Below are 15962 nucleotides of genomic sequence, written 5' to 3'. Positions count from 1 at the left end.
AAGTTTCCAGTCTGCTTTTATACAATCCCAAGGTGGTGCTTAAAGCAGGGTCAGTCCTACATCTGGCTCTGTAGATAGCAGAGGTATTATATATTTATGAACAGCTACTTACACGCTGAAGAATAAAACAAGCACTCACATAATTGCAAGTTGTTTTTGGTATGAAGTCAGTAAATGGCAAATGCTACACTGCAGCACCCAAAAGGTTGGATTTATTATAATCAGACAACATCTTATTTACTTTGAATAGTAAATTAGGAAGTTGTACCTGAGTTTGTAACACATGTAAATGAATTAACAGCAATGGGATCAGGAGTGGATCTGTCACAAGTCTGTATCCAAAACAATAGCAGAAATCTGCATTGCATTCCCCACCGACAGGGTAGTGCAAGAAACCTGCTCAGTATGTTATAGTTCAGAAATGATGCTCCTTTTAAATCAGCTGCCTGCTCACAATGGAGAAATCCCAGTGGCATAGGACCTCAGGCACACACATGCCTTTGCTGCTAAGCTTGCTATGCATTTGCTCATTAAATCAATTACTGCATTAGAAGATGGGAGGGGGACAAATGCCATCACTTACTATTTTTAAAAGGTGATGCGGTTGGTCCTAGAATTTAATACAAACTGAAGGGATTTAAATCCTCCAGCATCAGGGCATAAGCCAGCCATTGATCGTTCCTTACATGCAAGTTAGTTTTTCTGTAGCTGTCCAGGTGGTTTTGTGCACCTTAAAAGTCTGGCATTGGCCTCTGTCAGAGACAAGATAACGCACTAGTCAGACCAAGAGCTGATCCATGATGGCAATTCGTGTGTTGTATTCTTCTCTCCCCTCCCCTGGAGGAGCTACCCCATAGCAAGAGTAAGAAAGAGATTACTCTTTGAGCCCAGTCAACCCTTGGCCTTCAGTTTCCAAAGATGCCCAACAATAACAGCTGAGATAGTGTTTGAGATACATAGAGAGCTGTCTACCAGAAAGTGGACTGGAAACCATTCATTTCACACAGGTCATCAGACAGCATGCTGGTTTTGAGCCAGTGACTTGGATGGGATAGGATCTGTTGCCCATTCTCAATCTCTGAGTCAGGCAGCTTGGCACTTTCTTTTAAAACTAAGCTCTTATTAAGACATTACCAATGTGTTCCTGATCCTGGAAAATGAGGTGCTAAGACAACCAAGCATTACAGTGACTCCTGTGTTTTCTGATATGTGGGGGGACTAAGTGCATCTCCACTTTGTCACCTGAAGCAGCCTGGAAACCAGATCCCAGAGGGACTCCAAAATAAACAGTTGGAAGAAGTCATTCTCTTTTCATTTCTCAGAGGCTGCAGTGACTGCAGCTTGGCACTTTGCCTCATAAGAACACAGGAATACTGGGTCAGACAAATAATCCAGCTAGCCCTGTATCGTGTCTCTAACAGTGGCAAATCACAGAGCTACAGTTGAGTGATGCACCTAGTTTTCTCCTAGCTTCTGGCAGTCAATTTAGGGTTGCACCCCTGACCATTTTGGCTAACACCCATTGCTGGAACCATCTTCCATGAACTTATCTAGGTCCTTTTTAACCTAGTTATACTTTTGGCCATCACTACATCCCCTGGCAATGAGTTCCAAAGGTTAATAATGTGCCATATGAAAAAAAATACTTCTACTTCTTTGTATTAAATCTGCTGCCTATTAATGTAATTTGGTGACCCCTGTATTTTGTATTGTGGGAGAAGATAAATAACTTCTCTATTCACTTTTTCCATACCATTCATGGTTATGTAGACCTCTATTGTATGCCTCCTTAATCATCTCTTTTGTAAGCACAACAGTCCTAATCTTTTTAGTCTCTCCTCCTCTGGAAACCGTTCCATTCCCTCAATCATCTTTGTTGCCCTTTTCAAAACTTTTTCCAGTTGCATTACTTTTGAGATGCAGCAACAGAACTGGACACAGCAGTCAAGGGGTGGGTGCACCATGGTTTGATACAGTAGCTTTAAGACACTGTTATATTTTCTATTCTCTTCCTAATAGTTCCTAACATACTTAGCCCTTTTGACTGCTACTGGGCATTGAGCTAAAATTTTCAGAAAACTATCCACAGTGACTCCAAAATCTTTCTTAAGTGGTCACAGATAATTGAGAACCCATAGCTGTATGTGTGTAGTTAGGATTATTTTTTCCAATGTTCATTACTTTGCACTTATCAACCCTGAATTTCATCTTGTTGCCCAGTCACCTTGTTTAGTGAGAGCCCCCGTAACTCTCTACAGCCAGCTTTGGACTTAACTATCTTGAATATTTTTGTATCATCTGCAAACCTTGCCACTTCAACATAATCATAACTGATCTGGAAAGGAGCGGACAGTGAACAGAACAGGTCCCAGTACAGACCTCGGGGGACCTCACTTCATTGTGAAAAGTGACCATTTATTCCTACTCTTTGTTTCTTATCTTTTAAGTTAGTGATCCATGAGAGAACCCTCCCTCTTATCCCATGACTGCTTGTTTTCCTTAAGAGCCATTAGAGGGGGATAATGTCAAAGGCTTTCTGCACTGTCGGCATCATCCTTGGCCACATGCTTGTTGAGTCCCCTCAGCGAATTCTATTAAATTAGTGAGGTATGATTTCCCTTTACAAAAGTCATGTTAACTCTTTCCCAACACATCATGTTTATTTATGTGTCTGATCAATTCTGTTTTTTACTATCGTTTCTGCCAATTTGCCCAATACTGAAGTTAGGCTTACCAGCTTGTAATTGTCAGGATCACCTCTGGAGTCAGCATTACATTAGCTACCTTCCAGTCATCGGGTACAGAGGTTTGTTTCAGCAATAGGTTATATACTAATTAGTAGTTCTGCAATTTCACGTTTGAGTTCCTTCAGAACTCTTGGGTGATACCATCTGCTCCTGGTGACTAATCAAACAAAGTCTTTTTTTTTTCCCCTAAAACCTCTTCTATGAGGCATTTAAGAACCAATGGTCTTAAATTACAGCAAGGGTGGTTTTGGTTGGACCTTAGGAAAGACTTCCTGTCAGGGTGGTGAAGCACTGGAATAAACTGCCCAGGGAGGGTGTCTAACCTCTTAAAAATCTCCAAACACCTGTCAGGGATGTTCTAGATAATACTTAGTCCTGCCATGAGTGCAGAGGTCTGGACTAGATGATCTCTCAGGGTCCCTTCCAGTCCTACAAATACTATGATCAATGTGGGACAGTACTTCGGATGTCTCCCCCGAAAAGGACAGCTGTAATGTGGGTATTTCCCCCACATTCTCTGCAGCGAAGATTGATTAAATGAATTCTCTGCAATGATCTTGTCGTCCTGGAGAGCTCCTTTAACACCTCGCACATAGCGAGGCAGCTGTTCAGACAGACATGCAACAATAAGGTGTAGACACTGGAGACAGTAAGTGCACACGGAGGAGTGTTGTACATACCCAGGTCTATTCCTTTCAGTGGCCCAGAAAACACTTTGATAGCTTCCAGGTAATTTTGCTGAGAGGAAGGGGAAAAAAAAAAAAACAAGGTAAAAATCATTACCTAAAGAAGGGTCATTGACTGCTTACTACTCAGATTAGGTAACTTTTTCAAGCAAAGGTTCACATCTAATGAAATAAGATTCTCTCTGAGGTGCAGAGAAGCTCATAAGCTCAACTCTGAGCTAGGAGAAAAATGGACCCCACTCTATACCTTGAACAGAGATATTTTGGTGAAACTAACAGGTACATCATCCGGACCTTATCTTTAAGATAAGTTACTAAGTCCTGGTATCATATTCGGGGAGTGTGTTTATACCTAACGTGGCAGTGGGGTGTTCTGCCACCATCCTTCTGGAATATGTTTATGCAAGTATCCAGTGCTTTGCACTTAGGAGTGTTTTGTGTTTTTGCAAAATCAGCCATGTTCTTGCCAAGTTTACGTACCAAACAGTGAATCGGCAAACCAGGCATCTGCTTTGTAACAGAGCCTGACACCATGCCCCAAGCTTCAGACTCTTTCTACTACAGGGAGAAAAATGGACACTATTTCTTCTTACTATATTAGTCCGCCACAGAAGTACATTCAGTTTTGTACATTAGTTTAGGACTGTCTCCCTGGAACTGACATATGGTCCTAACAGTAGCAGAATAAGCAAGCTGGCCAGAGATCTCTAGAGTTCTCCCACCTAGCAAGCGCTCTCTTTTTGGGACAGGGTTTAGGAAAACGAATATGAAGGTCAAAGAGAAGAGCATCCCGATGAGTGGACAATCATTAAATACCCATAGATACTGTAAGAAAAATTCAATTCTGATAAGAGGAGACAAGATACTGAGACCAGCACTGGATCTATGTAGCCAATACCTCCTGCCAGCACAACAGATTTAGAACTTGTTCAGATACTTGCAGAAAAAGGCACATCCAGAAGACCTGCCCCATCATATTGTTTAGGGAGACAGGTGGAGAAAGGCTGTTCCATCTATTAGTGAGCCATTAGCAGACAAGAGCATTCCAAGTTTGCTGCTGCCTAGAGCTGTTTTCAATTGGCACAACTCACAAGCAAGCTGCACATACTGTGAAGACAGCCCCAAAAGCAGAACCAAACAATTACAGGGTGGCACTTCTTCAGTTAGAGAAGCACCTCATAGAAGGAGCATTTTACAAAGTCATGCCGCACCTAGCAACAGCTCTTCGCTCACAGAAGAAGGTCTGGGACTCTTAAGAGGGGCCCCACTTTCCAAAGAAAACAGCTACTCACCAGCTGTGGTGGCCCCGAGAGAACACACTTTGGGAGCCCCGTTTCCTTTAAGGTGAGAATCATTCCTGGAAGAGAGCAGGGAGAGTGCGGCTTTGGAAACAGCCTTCATCACAAACCCACAGAAGTGCCTCCACAGCAAAGACTGTGATTCACTTTCCACTATCTGTCCAATTTCCACCCTTCCTCACAAGGAGATGTCATACCCGGTGATTACGGTCCTGGTCTGAGACCCAGGAGATCTGTGTCAAGTCCTTGGCTCTGCTTTGTGTGACCTTGAGCAAGTCACTTCTCTTTACACCCAGATCCCCATCTGTAAAACAAGGACCACCTCACAGGGATGTTGGGAGGATAAATCATAAATGTTGGGAAGGCACACAGGTATATGGGGATAGGAATTACACTAGAGGAATGTGCTGTAGTGTAAGTAATTCAGAGTCCCAGTTTTGGGAATTTTACAATCATTTACTTCTGAAATACCTTTCCACTCTCCTCTGATGCAAAGAAACCCACCAACAAAGGGGAAATTGGCTACTAAAGGGAAACAGAATCGGACTATATGCAAAGTGCTAACACACAAAGTAAATCGACAGAGTAGAAAGATAATTTCCCCCCATCTTTTCCTGTTAGGAGAATCTTTGGTATTACTAGCAACTAAAGTGGGGAACTTTAGACAGGCAGGACGTTTTGAGAACAATTTACCACCTTAGTTGGTCTTGTAGGAGCATGAAAGCTACATTACAAGAACAGATTTAAACCATATTGCAGTTGGGTGCTGGATAAGAAAACAAACCAGTATGTACAGGCTGGTAGCAACTCAGTTTAATAACAGACTCCACCAAGATATTAATTGGCCAAGCTTGTGAGTCCATCTTATTAACTTAAAAGCCTTTTTCTCTCTGTAAGGAAACTTCCAGGAATGTTCTAGGCATCAGTGAGTGGGCAAGACTTTTTGGGGGGCTCACATGGGGTGGGGCGGAGGGAATTTAATTAATGTTACAGGGAGAAGGGGCACCGATGATGTGTCAAGGACATACAGAACTCCTGGCATAGGGCGAGAATGGGGGATCCTGGAATGGGTGAAGGGAAAAATGGGAGGCACACAGAATCCCTGGTGGTGGTGGGGTGACTGGGGGACCCTGCAACAGGGAAAAGAGGAAAATGGGGTGCACATAGAACCTCTGCAATGGTGGTGCACACAGATCTGCTGTCATGGGGGAGAATGGGAGGGAACACAATCTGTGGTGGGAGGGAGATTGGAAGAACCCAGTATGGGGGACAGGGTACATGCAGAGGCCTTGCTATGGTGGGAAAGGAAAATGGATGCACACACAGAACCCCTTGCATAGGGGAAGGAGCCCCTGAAATAGAGGGAGCTGTGAGGGAGGCACACGGCGAGTTTGCTGTAGGGATATGGAGGGAAGCAAGGAGCCCTTGGTGTATGCAATAAACCCTGACTAAATAAACCACAAAGTGTGCACCTCCAATCCCACTTACCAGACAAACCACCAACATTCGCCCAGTTCATTCTGGTCAGAAAGATGTTATCTAAGCGAGCCACTTTTAACCTGAGGAGAAAGGGCTGGATTATGAAATAATGTACAGGCTGCAGTTTGGTTGTTACAACTTATTTTCTTTAAGAACACAGTAAGGACACTTACTTGTGTTCCTGCATAAGGCGCTGGACCCCTTCCCCACAGTTAAAGAGATACCTGGAATAGGATTAGAACTCTTATTAGAGGAAACATCACAATTTTATATCAAAGCAGCATATTTTTATTTGCCCCACTTTAAGAGGAAAGCTCAGCACAAGGATGTGTATAAACCCCGCAGCACCGAAAGGGCAGTGCAGACACCTGGCTGGTCACAGTGTCGTGTCCTGTTTTGAGAGCCAGCAACCTCCACAGGGGCAGGGGCACTTCATCTGAGAGCAGGTTAGTTTGCAGCGGCCCACAGGGGGACCTAGAGGGGCCAAGTCTGAGCCAGCCCGGCCGGGGTGTAGGGCCAGGTAGCGCTACCGGCACGGTGCCCAGGGCACTGCCGGCAGGAAGAGCCGGGGCCGGGCGCCACACGCTGTTGGGTGGGGTGGGGAGCGGCTCCTCAATGCCCCCGGTGCCCCCCCCCGCACTGACCGGTTGTACTCGGAGAAGACGTAGAGCGCGGAGCCCGAGTCCCGGCTCCCAGCCGCCGCCACCTGCACGTAGACGATGCTGGGACCGGGCGCGCCCGACTCCGAGCTCTGCCGCTTCTCCCGGGCCCGCAGGTGCCGCAAAGGGTCCTTGGGCGGCCGGGGCCGGCGCGGCGGAGCGGGGCCCCCGGACATGGCGCGGCGGAGCGGAGCCCACCGGCAACCTAGCCGCAGCCCCAGCAAACAGCCCCACATTCAGCAGCCGTAGCGCCCCCGGCCCGGCCTCCTCCACACGTGCCCTCCGGCCGGCGTCACTCCCCTCACACGTGACACACATGGACCAATCCCGCAGCGCTCGCTTCAACCATAGCGCACCTGCAGCCAATAAACATTCGGCATCGGAGCCAAGATTCCCTCTCATGTGACATCGCCGCCCAATCGAAACCGAGCATTACTTTCCCTATTTCCCTCACCTAACACCACTCAGCTAATAAGAATTCAGCATCCGTGTGTCACATCCCAACCAATGGGATTTCCGTAGCCAGTCACGTGCCCCTCTCATATGATACAGACTGGCCAATAGGCTATTTGACGTCTCGAGGGTCGTCACACGCTAAGGGATTATTGAGAGGAATTAGCCTCCTGTCTATCTGCGGGTGTCTCTTGGCAGCGCCCTGCGACATTGGCCGGGAGGGAGGGGGGCGGCGGCTTTCGAAGAGCGCCTGCGCGAGGCTGGGCCGCCCTGGCGGAGCTCGCGCGCTGCCCCTAGCGGGTCCCACGCGCGCCCGGCGTCCCTGACGCGGATCCCGAAGCGCGTTTCCGCGAGCCAGTCTCTGGCCCGGCCGCGGGCGGGGGTTGCGCGTGCTGCGGTGGCGGTGGAAGCGCCCAGGCTGGTCCCGGCCGGTTTGGGGCGCGTGGCCCCGGCCCGACCAGTTACAGCCTCGGCGCCTTCGAGCCGCCTTTCCCGGGGTTCAGCCGCGCGCTTGCGGCAGTCGCTGCAGCGTCAGGGGCCCCGGATGCTTTTTCTGGCCTCCTTAGTGGAAAAGAATAAAGCCGCCGTTAGCAAAGGCAAAGGCTGCCTGAGGATACCCGAGTGTGACGGGTCAGGCCACGTGCGCATGGCCAAGGGGGGGGTTTCCCTTACCTCGTAATAACATTTTCAGTGCCTCACACCCCCAACTGCATTTCCTGACCTCTTCCCCTCCCCCGCCTTGAGAAAAAGTGCACTACACCCACAAGCCACTGTCTTGTAAGATTTCAGAGTAGCAGCCGTGTTAGTCTGTATCCGCAAAAAGAACAGGAGTACTTGTGACACCATAGAGACTAACACATTTATTTCAGCATGAGCTTTCGTGAGCTACAGCTCACTTCTTCGGATGCACAGAATGGAACACACAGACAGGAGATATTTATACATACAGAGAACATGAGAAGGTGGAAGTATGCATACCAACAGGCAGAGTCTAATCCAGGGGTCAGCAACCTATGGCACGTGTGCGAAAGATGGCACGTGGGCCAATTTTTAATGGCACGCTGGAGCCTGATGGGACTTCAGCATGCCATTAAAAATCCTGCCCAGCCAGGCCTGCTCTCCTCTGCCCTCTGCTCCCCCCACAGGGGCAGGGAGCAGAAGCATAGCTGTGTGCACAGGGTGGGCAAATGGCCCCACTCTCCCGGCACGGCAAGCCGCGGGGTCCGTGCTCCCGGGCCGGAGCGCTGGGCTGAGTGCAGCAAGCTGCCGGTCCCTCCCCTGCCTTCTCCCCTCCCCTGGAGCCCTGCCGCCGTGCACAGCACTCTGGGAGTTGGGGCTGCGAGCTCCCGCGGGGCAGCGTTTGGCTCTGCAGGGAGGCAGACATGCTCTCCGCTCAACTGGAGGGCTGGGGCTGTGTGCTCCCACAGAGCAGCGTATCTAGCTCTGTGTGGAGCCTCATGGTAAGGGGCCCAGGGCTGGGGGGAGTTGGATAGGGGTGGGGGCAGTCAGGGGACAGGGAGCAGGGTGGGTTGGATGTGGGGGTGGGATCCCGGGGAGGGTGGCTAGGGGTGGGGGTCTCTGGAAGGGGCAGTCAGGGAGCAGGGGGGGTTGGATGGGGCATGGGAGTCCCGGGGTTTGTGAGGGGGCAGGGAGTGGATAGGGGTCAGGGCAGTCAGGGGGCCGGGAGCAAGGAGGGTCCTGGGGAGGGGCAGTTAGGGTGGGGGATCTCTGGAGGGGGTGGTCAGGGGACAAGAAGCTGGGGAGGTTGTATGAGATGGGAGTTCTGGGGGTCCTGTCAGGAGGTAGGGGTGTGGAGAGGAGTTGGGGCAGGCAGGGAGTGGGGGGGGTTGGATGTTTCAGGAGTTCTGGGGGTCCTGTCGGGGCAGGGACTGGTTGGATAGGCATGGGAGTCCCGGGGGTCTGGCTGGGGACGGGGGTGTGGATAAGGGTCGGGGCAGTCAGGGGATAGGTAGGGGATAGGGTCCAGTCTGGGGATAAGGAACAGGGAGGCTTAGATAGGGGGTGGGGTCCTGGGGGGCAATTGGGGGCAGGGGTCCCAGGAAGGGGTACTCAGGGCACAAGGAGCAGCGGGGTTGGGAGTTCTTAGGGGGGCATGAATTGCATGTTTCGAATTGCAAAGACTTCACGGTGTATCATACAAGGAGTCCATTATATATGTGGAGCAATTTCAAACACTTTGACTTTCAAGCCTGCCCTATCTCCAGACACAGAAGGGGCTCCATCCATGCAGATTCCAGTACAGGCTTCCCACTTCAACTTGTGAGAAATTAGGAACTTGTTTAAAATGTCAAACAGCTCAGATCCAGTTGCACACATCTTAATTGGCTTGCAGAACAAAAATATCTTCCAATATTGATGTTTCATGAGAGTACCAAATGTAAGCAATTAAATGAGCTTTTGATCTATCTGTTGTTTCATCCAACTGGACTGCAAATAAACTGGATTGCAATCGAGAGATCAGCTGTGCCTTGATATTTTCTGGCATGTCAGAAATTTGGCAGCTATGTTGTTTTAACTTCTCTGCCACACCGTCACCAAGCATCGTCCTGCAAATGTCAATTGCAGCTGGGAGAATCAGTTCTTCCCCAGTTTTTGCAAGTTTTGTTATTCTTGGCAATGTGGTATGTAACTTGATACGATGCTTTTAAAGCACTTGTGGAATAGATACCACATTTTTCATTTTGTTTATTAATTTCTTGTAGCTTTAGTTCGAAAAAATCTCTGTTTTTTCCTACCAAATCACCATGTTTTGTTTCTAAATGGTGTCTTAATTTTGTTGGCTTCAGGCTGTCAGTGTTTCTCAAACTGGGGTTGCCGCTTGTGTAGGGAAAGCCCCTGGCGAGTTGGGCTGGTTTGTTTACCTGCCCCGTCCGCAGGTCCGGCCGATCATGGCTCCCACTGGCCACAGTTCACTGCTCCAGGCCAATGGGAGCTGCTGGAAGTGGTACGGGCCGAGGGACTTACTGGCCATCACTTCCAGCAGCCCCCATTAGCCTGCAGCGGAGAACCACGGCCAGTGGGAGCTGCAATCAGCCAGACCTGAGGACAGGACAGGTAAACAAACTGGCCCGGCCTGCCAGGGGCTTTCCGTACACAAGCGGTGACTCCAGTTTGAGAAACACTGTGCTATCATGTGCTAAAGTTACTGCACAGACTACACATTGATTTCTCCATTAACTGCAATGGAAGTGAAACCAAAATCCAAATATGCTTCATCATATTTTCTTGTTTTTGCAGATTTTTTCTCTGTATCAACTTTAGCCGTTTCAGCTTCTGGCTTTTGTTTTGGAACAGTAACATCTTCTGTCAGTAAGTACTGATCCATTTTTCATCACACAATGATATGAAAAAAATATCAAACTCACCAGTGAAATAAGCACTACACAACTGCTTGTTGTAAGGACAGCATATGATACTAAACTGGAAAGCGGGAAAGGTAGATGTTACTATAGAAATGATTGGATGGGGGTGTGGCCTTCCATTGTCAACCCTGGGGTGTGGCCTTCCATTGTCAACCCTGGGGTGGCTGGTTCTGCCCCTTCTGGAACATTCCTCCATGCCCCACCCCCACCCTGGTGGGGTGCGCCCACACTTTGAAAACTTGTGTTTTACAAACTGAATTTAAGAATTTTTCTAACCATTCAAAAATCATAAAATCATAGGACTGGAAGAGACCCTATCCGGAACTGCTTTCATTTGGCCAAATAGACCACTCTGGTAGAGGGCATTCTACGTTTGAAGAGAATGAAGACACAATCGGCCAAATTAGACTACCTGCGTGCATGCAGCTATGTTACCTAGCAACCTCAGGCAAACTCGGGCTGTGGTTGAGGGTTGAGACTGCAGTTCCAGACATACGTGGCAAATTGCGTGGAATTGGTCAGTCATCAGAAATGCTCTTCAACTCATAGAGTCTACCAGGGCCCCAATGAACTTGATTCTTTGAGTTGGAATCAATGTTGACTTCCTGCTGTTTAGCATGAAACTTTTTTTGAAGTTAAATGCTACTGTGGTAGGGTTTTTTGGTATTTTCCCTCCCAAACGGATGTTACATTTAATTACATTATGATCACTATCATAGGTGCTCACTTGTGTTTTCCCTGGAGGTGCTCCATCTCCACTTCTCCCCGAGGCCCTGCCCTCATCTGTTCCTTCTCCTGAGGCCCCAGCAGTGCTCCGCCTCTTCCCGCTCCTGCTCTGCCTCCTCCTGGAGGCCCCAAACCACCTGCTGCTCTCTGGCCTCTCCCAAGCCTCTTTCCCAGCCGCCCAGCAGCTGATGGGTGGAGCCCCAATGAACAGTTATGGCTGGGGGGTGCTGAGCACCCACTGTTTTTTACTGTGTGTTGTGTATTTGGTTGTCATGGGTTTTGTTACTATGGCAACTGAGTTAGACTATTAAGGGATAGCTCAGCCGGTTTCAACCGGCTGAGTGAGCTCTCTGTTTCTGTAAATAAAATGGAGGTTTTGGTTAGCTGTCTGCTCTCTGGCCTCAAGTGATTGCTTCCTACACCGGCTGCCCCTAGGACATAACACTGTGGGTGCTCCAGCCCTGGAACACCCACAGAGTCTGCGCCTATGGTCACTATTACTAAGAGGTTCAGCTATATTCACCTCTTGGATCAGATTCTGTGCTCCATTTAGGACTAAATCTAGAACTGCCTTTCTCCTTGTGGGTTCCAGTACTCTAAGGAGCAGTCATTAATGATATCTAGAAACTTTATTTCAGCATCCCGTCCTGAAGTGACATGTACCCAGTCAATATAGGGATAGCTGAAATCCCCCATTTTTACTGAGTTTTCTATTGTTATAGGCTTTCAGTTCCTAGAACATTTCACAGTCACCATCCCATGCTGGTCAAGTAGCTGGTAGTATATTCCTACTGTGATACTTCTAGCATTTGTATACAAGCACTTATTAAGTATGTCACTCTTTAGTTGTCTGCCTTTAAGTGATGTAATTGAATGGGACTCTTTCATTTGACTGTTTCTCTTCAGTTCTTACCTTTACTTTATCAACTTCTATCCTCTCCTTTTTACTAGGATATAGAGAATCCCTGTTAATAGATCCTCCCCTAAGGGATGTCTGTCTCTGTCTGAACAGTATGCTCCTCCGCACAGTTGGCTTTCCCCCAGCCCTTCATTTAAAAACTGCTCTATGACCTTTTTAATTTTACATGCCAGCAATCTGGTTCTGTTTTGGCTTAGGTGGAGCACATCCTTCCTGTGTAAGCTCCTTCTTTCCCAAAAGATTCCCCAGTTCATAATAAACCTAAAATCTTCCTCCCAACCCCATTGTTTCATCCACACATTGAGACCCCACTGTTCTGCCTGGTCTTCTTCTCTAACCTAGAAAACGACATTTGGCCTCCAGGACCCCTTTCCTACCTTTTCCTATGTCATTGGTGCCTCCGTGTACACCAACCACTGGCTCTTCTCCAGCACTACACATAAGCCTATCTAAATGTCTCAAGAAATCTGCAGCCTTTGCACCAGGCAGGCAAGTCACCATGCAGTTCTGGTCATCACAAATCCAGCTATCTATGTTTCTTATGATCAAATCCCCCATAACTATTACCTGTCTCTTCCTAATAACTGGAGTTCCCTCCCCCGGAGAGGTATTCTCAGTGCAGGAAGATACCACAACATTATCTGAAAGGAGAGACCCAACTATAGGATCGTTTCTCTTTACTCCAGTTGGATGTTCTCCTTCCTTGAGACTTTCACCCTCCTCAACAGCACAGAGGCTGTCAGACCGGGACTGGGACTGTTATACTGTGTCCCGGAAAGTCTCCTCTTTGTACTTCTGTCTCCCTTAGCTCCTCCAATTCAACCACTCTGGTCTCCTGAGGCCATACTTGGTCTCTGAGGGCAAGGAGCTCCTTGCACCAAATGTACACACACACCACCTGCACACAAGGCAAGTAATCGTACAGTGCAATGAACTGGATAGCCCCACTCTGCTACTGGACTTCTACCTGCATTATTTTTACTTGTGCATCTTGTTGTTGTATTGTACCGTTAAGCCACTAGGTGCCACAGTGTGTAAAATTACCTTATTTAACTTAACTTCAGCCATACCTGGCAGAGCATTAAAGGATCTTATGATGAACCCATCTGGTGTGTAACTTGCTCAGAAGGAAACTCTGCAGCCAGCCCATAGCTGGTTGAACTTTGACAGATGATGGGGAGGGAGGGTCTGATCAGAACCTGTGAACCAGCAAGGGGAGCCCTGGAACTCTTCATGAGAAAAAGGATTGGGCCCACTGAGAGTGGGACCCTGTTCCCCTGCCCCCCCCCCCACAACTACCCAGGACTCACCATCACCATCCTGACCCCAACAGCAGCAAGGGAAGCCTCCTGAGACAAGCAAGCAGCTTCTTCCTGCCTCAGGAATCCAGCTCAGCTTACGGAGAATCATAGTTACTCCTGCCGTTTACCCATAGTTCAGTGAATTTCTTCCCTTTGACCTCCAGAGCACTGGGCAGAAAACACATTGTGTCAGCACCCATCTCCGGCCTCCACAATGCTGTGTTTTAATTAGACAGTTGGATTCCCCTGGTCTGCACCAATTCTAAGTCAGCTGCTAGGTGCCGGCCAAGGCAGAATGGTCCGTCCCCCTCCCTGATGGAGGGGGAGACGTGTGGTATGCCTGGTGCACCTGTGTTGATCCACAGGCAAAGGCTGGCTCAAGTCCAGAGTTGCTGCCACCCATGGCTCAAACCATCCTTGCTTCACACCGCAGCCCAAATGACCTTAGAGACAATCCTTATCCCTAAGTACAGATCTGACTTGCCAACTTCCCTTCCTAAATTCGACATAAACTCCTAGTGTAGACCAGGCCTAAGGCCTGGTCTACACTAGGAGTTTATGTCGAATTTAGCAGCGTTAATTCGACTTAACCGTGCACCCGTCCACACCAGGAAGCTAATTAGTTCGACCTAGAGGGCTCTTTAGTTTGAGTTCTGTACTCCTCCCCGACGAGGGGAGTAGCGCTAAATTCGACATGGCTATGTCGAATTAGGCTATGTGTGGATGGAAATCGACCTTAGTAGCTCCGGGAGCTATCCCACAGTGCACCACTCTGTTGACGCTCTGGACGGCAGTCCGAGCTTGGATGTTCTGACCAGCCACACAGGGAAAATTTGAATTCCTTTTCCTGTCTGGCCAGTTTGAATCTCATTTCCTGGTTGGACATCGTGGCGAGCTCAGCAGCAATGGCAACGATGCAGAGCTCTCCAGCAGAGGAGTCCATGCAATCTCAGAGTTCGTGGACGGGGAAGATGAGGAAGGAGAGGAGGAGGAGGAGGCAGTCGACAGCACTTACAATGCTGATTTCCCCGACAGCCAGGATCTCTTCATCACCCTCACGGAGATCCCCTACCAACCCTCCCCAGCAGTTACCCCGGACCCTGAATCAGGGGAAGGATCAGTCGGTAAGTGCTTTAAACATGTAAACTTTTATTATTAATGTAACAGGAATCTGAACTATGTGAAAAGGAGGTCTATATATATGGGGATAGAACAGAAATCCTCCTGGGAGATCTCCACGAAGCTCTCCTGGAGGTAATCGAAAAGCCTCCGCATGAGGTTCCTGGGGAGAGTTGCCTTATTGGGTGCTCCGTGGTAGCACACTTTTCCGTGCCAGGCTTTCATGAGGTATTCTGGGAGCATTGCCTCCACGAGCATGCTGGCTTTCACGCAGCATGCGCTCTCTATCTCGCGCTGTGATCCTCCTCAGGGTGATCTCGCTCGGAGACTCCTGCATTTAATTAGAGTAATTTGTGTACTGTTAGTATTGGGAATGCTTGAATGTTCCTTTGCATGACAATAAGCCTCCATTTAGAGCCACGTGGTGCAGGCTGCAGAGGGGCAGCATACAGGGTTTTTTTCCCAGGGAACAGCCGCGAGGAGGTGGAACAGGGGCAGAGTTTATGCTTTCCGGATTGCCTGCAGCAGGAGGGCACTGCTATACATTAAGTTTTAAGCAGCCTAAAGTCTACGGCTTACCATGCCTGGCTGCTACACAGATTCTGCTGTCCTGCCCCACTCGTCTGATCTCCAGTGCAAGACCCCAGGCAATGAAAGCAAAGGCCGAAAATTAGAACTTGTCCTGAGTCAGTGCTCATGAGATAGGTGCTATGCATGGTTTTGTTCACAGAGACAGACTACACTGTGTTCATTGTTCGCAAAAATGTATTTTTGCAAGGAATTCACTCCCTTTTTCCCATCACACAGCTTTGACTGTCTCCAGACCTGCCCCAGCATCCCCCTCACAGAGGCTGGCGCAGATTAGGCGGCGAAAGAAAAAGACACGGGATGAGATGTTCACTGAACTTATGGGCTGCTCCTGAGCCGAGGCGGCCCAGCAGAGCCTGTGGAGGGAGAACCTCTCTCAGTACCAGCGCTCACACAGCGAACGGGAGGAGAGGTGGCATGAGGAAGGCAAGCAGGCGACTCAAACGCTGCTTGGACTAATGAGGGAGCAAACGGACATGCTCCGGCGCCTTGTGGATGTTCTGCAGGACCGCAGGCAGGAGGACAGAGCCCCCCTGCAGTGTATCTGCAATCGCCCTCCCCCGCCACAAAGTCCCATACCCCCCTCACCCAAAATAACAAGTAG

General features: G+C 48.8%; 1 protein-coding gene and 1 long non-coding RNA gene across 4 annotated transcripts in view; one reads left to right on the top strand and one right to left on the bottom strand.

The window, feature by feature from the left end:
- The window catches only part of ELAC2 (elaC ribonuclease Z 2), a 28333-nt gene extending 21021 nt beyond the window's left edge, over nucleotides 1-7312 (bottom strand). The window contains exons 1-5 of one of the 2 annotated variants that reach the window (XM_044983481.1): nucleotides 7226-7312; nucleotides 6384-6434; nucleotides 6220-6290; nucleotides 4726-4790; nucleotides 3428-3485 (exon numbers count right to left, since the gene is read on the bottom strand). In XM_044983481.1, the coding sequence (XP_044839416.1) occupies nucleotides 3428-3485; nucleotides 4726-4790; nucleotides 6220-6290; nucleotides 6384-6434; nucleotides 7226-7302 (322 nt within the window). In that variant the 5' untranslated portion in view covers nucleotides 7303-7312. Of the gene's footprint in view, nucleotides 1-3427; nucleotides 3486-4725; nucleotides 4791-6219; nucleotides 6291-6383; nucleotides 6435-6854; nucleotides 7182-7225 lie in introns of those variants that run through there. The other variant, XM_044983480.1, reaches the window with a different exon arrangement.
- A 1335-nt stretch (nucleotides 7313-8647) lies between these two features.
- Nucleotides 8648-14734, top strand: LOC123346266. Of its 2 annotated transcripts, none has more exons than XR_006572965.1 (3): nucleotides 8648-8782; nucleotides 10581-10652; nucleotides 14687-14734. It is a non-coding gene; the product is annotated as an uncharacterized LOC123346266 (long non-coding RNA). The 2 variants fall into 2 exon arrangements; XR_006572964.1 differs by lacking the exon at nucleotides 14687-14734 and adding an exon at nucleotides 14511-14557.
- The last annotated feature ends 1228 nt before the right edge of the window (nucleotides 14735-15962 follow it).

Source organism: Mauremys mutica, chromosome 12, assembly GCF_020497125.1.
Source record: "Mauremys mutica isolate MM-2020 ecotype Southern chromosome 12, ASM2049712v1, whole genome shotgun sequence".
NCBI lineage: Eukaryota > Metazoa > Chordata > Testudines > Geoemydidae > Mauremys > Mauremys mutica.
The sequence above is the reverse complement of the archived record's forward strand: the minus strand, read 5'-3'. Positions and strand labels throughout refer to the sequence as shown.